Raw genomic sequence first — 6,226 nt, 5'->3', positions numbered from 1 at the left:
ACACATATTCTAAGGGACCAGTGGCTTCTTAACACCTCGGTAGTCACAGGACAAAAAGGGAGTTAGTGAGTTACAGATTGTTGTAATAAGCCATAATAGGCCATTATGTTCTTATGTAAAGGGTCTCTGTTCAGTCCAGGATTTTTAGTGTCAACACCACTTTCAAAAGATGAGCCTGGGAGCTTAAGTTCATAACTTTGCTAGAAGCCAGTCTTCATATCCTGCATGTATATAGCTCCGTGGTTTGTGCATTGGCCTGCTGAACCTAGGGTTAGAAATTCAACCCCAGCAGTGGTTCTCAAACTGTGGGTCAGGAACCCATGGTAATGGGGTTGCCAGTGCTGGCGTTACACTTGATGGGACCCGGGCTGAAGCCCAAGCCTGAGCCCTGCTGACCAAAGCCTGAGCCCCTTTGCCCAAGGCCAAATCCCAAGCCACACCGCCCAGGGCCGGAACCAGAGTCCAAGGGCTTCAGCCCTGGGTGGTGAGGCTCAGGCTTTGGCCCCCCAGCCTGGGCAGTGGGGCATGGGCTTTGGCTCCCCTGCCCAGGGTGTCGGGGCTCAGCCAGACTCAGGCTTTGGCCCCCACCCCCGGGGTCATGTAGTAATTTTTGTTGTCAGATGGGGGTCGCGGTGCAATGAAGTTTGAGAACCCCTGTGTATTCCACTAGGGCTCCATCCACCTCCATAGTCCTACCTGAGAACATACCCATCACAGACACGTGCAGGACCATCACCTGGGCGTCCGCGCACACATTTTCCAAGCACTGTGCGGTCTTGACAGCTTTCGGTGCAGCTGGGCCTTCAGCGATGCTGATCTCCAATCTCTACTGAATCCACCTCCTCAGCACCCTCCTCCATATTGAGGCACTGCTTGGGACTTCCTTGATGTGGAACGCCAATAGGGACTGGAGGAAGAAGGAGAGGGTACTTAGCTTAGCTGAAGTTCTTCAACATGTTTTGTCCCTATGGGTGCTCCACTACCCATCCTCCTCCCTCTCTGCTTCTGAGTTCTGCCTCTGGGTTTTGGGGTTGAGGAGGAGCAGGAGCAGTGGTGGGTTCACCCCTCTCTCTATACTCTTGTGCTGGAGCATGAGGGTGTGTAGGTAGGACATAGGCATGGACCCACAAGCACTGCTGATAACAGTTCGAGAGGGCACGGCTGCACGCACATCTTGTCATGGAGTACCACCTCCAAGAACTCCAGTTACTGTAAAGGTAAGTAAGCTCTCCTGCTCGGATCCAAACAGCACCAATTGCCACCAGTAACTAAGGCTGCACTAGCAGAAGCTGGAGACGCAGGGGCCAGAGTTGGTGGGGGGGTTTCCAAGCATCCTTGCTGCTGGCTATCTCTAGCTGTGTGTGGCTGTGGCCCCTTTGCCATTGTCCCTCTGCCCCCCGGTGCCTGGGTCCATGTGTCTCCGGGGCCCGTGCCCATTCCCCTTTTGCCTGGCTCTCTGAAATGCTTAGCCACCCTGTAAACAGTCATTAGTGCCCTGGATGTGAGTCAGACCTCAGGCTGGGAGCCTGACGAGCTCTGAGCTGGCCTCTCTGCTGCCCTGGGCCAGGGCGTGCATGTTCTCAGGCAGGAAGGGGAAGTGAGTGAACATGTCATCCCAGTGCGGGCTCCCACCCCAGATCAACAGGGCCTTCCGTGGCCAGAGGGGCAGCAGACACATGGAATAGTTACCTCTCCAAAGTCTGCATCAGTCTGTAATTGTCCTGCTTTGGCTAGAGCAGTTCTCAAACTTCCCAGCACCGCGACCCCCTTCACGACATGACCCCAGGAGGGGGGACCAAAGCCTGAGCTCACTTGAGCCCCACTGCCCCAGGCAGGAGAGCCAAAGCGCAAGCCCCACTGTCCAGGTGGCGGGAGGTGGGGGACGGCAAAGCCCAAGCCCCACTGCCCAGGTGGTGGGGGTGGGGGACAGCAAAGCCCAAGCCCCACCCTTGCCACCCAGGGCTGAAGCCCTCAAGCTTTGGGTTAAGCTCCGGGCGTTGGTCCCAGGCGATGGGGCTCAGGCTTCGGTCCTGGGTCCCATCAAGTCTGACACCAGCCCTGGCAACCCCATTACAATGGGGTCACAACCCACACTTTTGAGAACGGCTGGTTTAGAGGTAGTGTCTGGAGGAAGTTTGATATTGGCTGATCTCCACCCCGTCAGTTAGCCAGGGGAAGTGGGAGTGCTGGAAAGGGCTGGCTTGGTAGACCTGGAGTCCCTGTATCCTGCCTTTCTCCACATCCACTCAGGCCTTGGTGTGTCTCTTGTTGGCATCACATGGACACCTGGCCCCTGAGACAATCAGACCTTGCTCTGGTGTAATTGTTATCACTGTCCCAAGGGCCCTGGCTGTGCTGGATGGATACTGGGCCAGGCTGTGAACTCTCCTCGGAGCATTCCTGGTGCCAGCACCGGTGTCCCAGCCCAGGGGGCACCCAGAGCACAGCCTGGCAGAGCTTGTCTGACCAAGCAGCAAACTCACTAGTGACTGAGAGTTCACCCTGCTCCAGCGAGAGGAGCCAAGTGCAGCCTTGGAGACCTAGAGGAGGGTTCCTGATGGCAAAGACGGTGCCTCTGGCCCAGCAGCCTCTTGAGGTGCCTGGGGCAGAGCAGGGCGAGGTGGCCTGAGGCCTGGGGAGAGGGGAAGGGGGCGGGTCACACCCAGCCCCAGTTCCGCGGGCGAGGTGGCAGGGGCAGGCTGGCGAAGGGGCAGCCAGGAGGGGCTGTCAGATCAGCAGGACAGACACAAGCCCAGAGGCTGGAGACGTGGGCGGGTGGGAAGTCCCCGTCCCCCCGGCAAGTGCAGGTGCCTCGTGGCTCTGCTCCGGGGAGCGGGCTGGGGAGCAGCAGGCTGCAGGGCGAGCCTGGGGAGCGAGTATCCCCTCGGTCACACGGGGGCTGGGGCGCGGGCTGGCTCCGGGAAGAGCTGAGCAGAGGGGCGGCCCCTGGAGCCGCAGAACCAGCCGGGCGGCGAGGCTGGCCCCGGGCCAGGGCTGCGGAGCCGGGGCGGGCGAGCGCAGGCGGCTGCCGGGTCCCGCCTGCCCGGGTGAGGACAGGTCGGTCCCGGGCCAAGCAAGCGGCCGCAAGCTGCTGTGATCCGCCACCCAGCGATGGCAGCTGCTGTCTCTGCGGGCAGAGCCGCCTCCCGCCCCGGCGCCCCTCGGCGGGCCCGGCCCGCGCCCGGGGAGCGGGGCGAAGCGCCGCCTCCCGAGGAGCCTGGCCGCGGAGCTGGAGCTGGAGCCGGCCCGGCAGGAGGGCGAGGCGGAGAGCCCCGGGGAGAGCGAGCCGGAGGCCTGGGGAGGCGAAGGAGGCGCCCGGCCGGAGGCCAGCGGGGCTCGGGATCTGGAGGGCGAGGAGGCAGCGTGGGAGCCTCTCCTGGATCAGCGCAAAGCGCCAGCTGCCTACGGCCCCCCCAGCGCGCATCTGGGCGGAGGGCACCTCTGCCCCGCGCCACCCCCACTCAGCCTGGTGCCGGCGGCTGGCAGCAGCCATGGGGCTCCCCAGGGGCTGCCCAGCCTGGAAAGGACCTCGAGCCGGAGCCTGAGCCCCCCCAGCGCGGGGGCAGGAGATCAGGCCCTGGGCAGTGCTGCTGAGACCTGCGGCGCCCCAGGGGAAGCTGGCAGCACCGAGGAGGAGTGCCCCATCTGCACGGAGCCCTACGACAGCGGGCGGCACACCCGGGCCCTGCTCAACTGCAACCACGTGCTGTGCAGCGACTGCCTGCGCGCCATCATGGACCGGGCTGGCGCCGCTGACATCGGCCGCGTGCGCTGCCCCATCTGCCGCCAGAAGACCCCCATGCTGGAGTGGGAGATCTGCAAGCTCCAGGAGGAGCTGCTGCTGCTGCACAGCCAGCCTACCCCAGCCTCCCCACTGGCACTGCCCATGCCGCCCTCGCTGCCGCCCCGGAGGCCAGGGCTCTGCGGGGCACTGGAGCACCACTTCCAGGTGCGTTTCCACACCAGCCGCATGTTCGGCTGCCTGCCCTGCGTGCGCTACCCCCTGTGCCTGGTCAGTGGCCTGGGCAGCCTGCAACACCGCTGCCGCTGCTGCTACCTGCTTTCGCTGGCTGCGCTGCTGGCCGCAGAGACACTCAGCCTGCTGCTCATCTTCCTGCCCATCGTGCTGCTCGTGCTGCTGTTCCTCATCCTGGACAAATAGCTCTGAGAGCTGCACCCCAGGGCCGGGAGGCCTCTCCAGCCAGGCCAGAGTGTGGGCAGTGATCAATGGAGAGGAGGGGATTGGAGGCAGGGGTCCTGGGGAAGGCCAGGCAGGGTGTTCCTACCCCCCTCAGGAGGGCTAAGCCGCAGGTGTTGGGCTGCAGTGTTCAGCCTGGGGAGAACCCTGGCGCCCTGGCCAGCATCCCCACTCTCAGTGAGGCTGACTCTGCAGGCCAGGAGACACACAACTGGGCCGCAGCGAAGCCCTTTCCACCTGGGTTGGGCTTCTGTCCCCGCAGTTGGTAAGAATATAAGAATGGCCATACTGGGTCAGACCAAGGGTCCATCTAGCCCAGCATCCTGTCATCTGAGAGTGGCCTGTGCCAGGCGCCCCGGAGGGAATGAACAGAACAGGTAATCATCAAGTGATCCATCCCTGTTGCCCATTCCCAGCTTCTGGCAAACAGAGGCTAGGGACACCCTCCCTGCCCATCCTGGCTAATAGCCATTGATGGACCTGTTCTCCATGAACTTATCTAGTTCTTTTTTGAACCCTATTATGGTCTTGGCCTTCACAACATCCTCTGGCGAGGAGTTCCGCAGGCTGACTGTGTTGGGTGAAGAGATTCTGCCTTTTGTTTTTTTCAAATAAAAGGAAGCAGAGCACCAGCAGGGCCCCCCTGGGTACTCCATGTCAGTGCCTGTGCACAGGGAGAGAGGCAGGGGTTCTCCACTCACAGAAGGGCCCAGACGTGAGCTAAACGCAGGAGGTGCCGAGCTCTGACAAATCTGGAGCAGAAATGGAGGCCATGGGGCCAGCCAGTCCCAAAGCAGAGTTTAAACTGTGCCCCAGCGCAAACAGTACTACACTCCTGCAGCCTGCCCACATCAGTTGGTGTCACTGGAGCAGAGGTGGAGCAGGAGCACTGAGCACAGGGCAAGGCAGGGCTGGGCTGGGCTGGCCAGGCCAGGGGTGGTTCGTGTCTGGTTCCCTCTCTTGTTCAGTCGAAAGATTCTGTTTCCTCCAATTCAGACTGTGAAAATACAAACGATTGACTTGAGGAGTGTCTGTCTGAATGCAGAGCCCATGGGTGCGACAGGGGTGGGTGCCCTGCAAGCTTTCCCTGCGCTCCTCATCTGCAGCCCAATTTGGGTTCCTCTCCCCCAACCTTCTCTACCCCTCCCTCCTACCCTACAGCCCCCTCAGTCCTTGCTCTGCTCTGCCCAGCACCAGCTCCTGCTCCCTGGTCATAGCCCTTCACTGAACAGTCACTGCCCACCATGCCGAGAATTCTGTGGGGATCTGGGCAAAGGGAAACAGATCCACCAAACTCCTTGCCTGTGTGACCAGGAAGGATTTAAACCAAGCCTGGAAGGCCAGTGCGCTAGCCTTGAGCGGTGCCCAAGTTGCCAGCTGGGAAGCAACTGACTTCACATGGCCAGGACTATGGCGTGTTCAGTGCAGCCTGGGGCACTGCCAGCCACAGACCCCCTGTCCCAGCAAACCCGGCTATAAAGCAGAGTAGCTCTTGGCTCCATGTCCATGGCCTTGCTCCCAGCCTGTTGGCTCCTGCTACACAGGACCGGCTGGTTATTCTGCTTGTCTGTACAGCTAGGCACTCCCCCTCATCATGCAGAGGGGCTTGGTCCCCTGCAAGCCACGTGACCCACTTGCCCCATGGCAGCACTGGGACACCTTGGGATTGCACATGTGATGCTCTCTCGGAATGACACAATTCTCATGCTAATGCATGAGCCCAGCTCCCTCCCCTAATGCCAGCTCTGTGCCCCTCAGCGCGGCTGAGCCTGACCCGCCTGGGGAAGGGAAGCTCTGCTGAGCCTTTTACAACCCCTTTCCAGAGGAGCTGTGTGCACAGGAAAGTCGGGGCTTCTGATGATTTCCTTGGTTTAACCATTTGCAGCCAATGGATCACATCAGGCCCCTCTCCCCCAGCAGGGCAGAGGGTCACTCCAGGTGGCACCGATGGCTCTTAGCAACAGAACAGCCTGTTAGTGCAGAGCCAACACCAGGAGCAGCCCTGCCTGGCCCCCAGCAACTGTCAGC

At 61.3% G+C, this 6,226-nt stretch overlaps 1 protein-coding gene across 1 annotated transcript; it reads left to right on the top strand.

The window, feature by feature from the left end:
• The first annotated feature begins 1,118 nt into the window (after window positions 1–1,118).
• Window positions 1,119–5,222, top strand: LOC116817264 (ring finger protein-like). The gene is made up of 2 exons (XM_075060690.1): window positions 1,119–1,217; window positions 3,110–5,222. Exons 1-2 carry the CDS (start codon window positions 1,119–1,121, stop codon window positions 4,160–4,162), a joined length of 1,152 nt encoding a protein of 383 aa, XP_074916791.1. The 3' UTR covers window positions 4,163–5,222.
• Window positions 5,223–6,226: the final 1,004 nt, after the last annotated feature.

This window comes from Chelonoidis abingdonii, chromosome 24 (assembly GCF_003597395.2).
Source record: "Chelonoidis abingdonii isolate Lonesome George chromosome 24, CheloAbing_2.0, whole genome shotgun sequence".
Taxonomy (NCBI): domain Eukaryota; kingdom Metazoa; phylum Chordata; order Testudines; family Testudinidae; genus Chelonoidis; species Chelonoidis abingdonii.
The sequence above is the reverse complement of the archived record's forward strand: the minus strand, read 5'-3'. Positions and strand labels throughout refer to the sequence as shown.

Excerpts from the sequence above, each read along its gene's own strand:
- LOC116817264 (XM_075060690.1), top strand. The coding sequence starts at position 1,119 with ATGGACCCACAAGCACTGCTGATAACAGTTCGAGAGGGCACGGCTGCA. Across the intron at positions 1,218-3,109 it reads GAACTCCAGTTACTGTAAAG|CGATGGCAGCTGCTGTCTCT; the intron begins GTAAGTAAGCTC and ends TCCGCCACCCAG.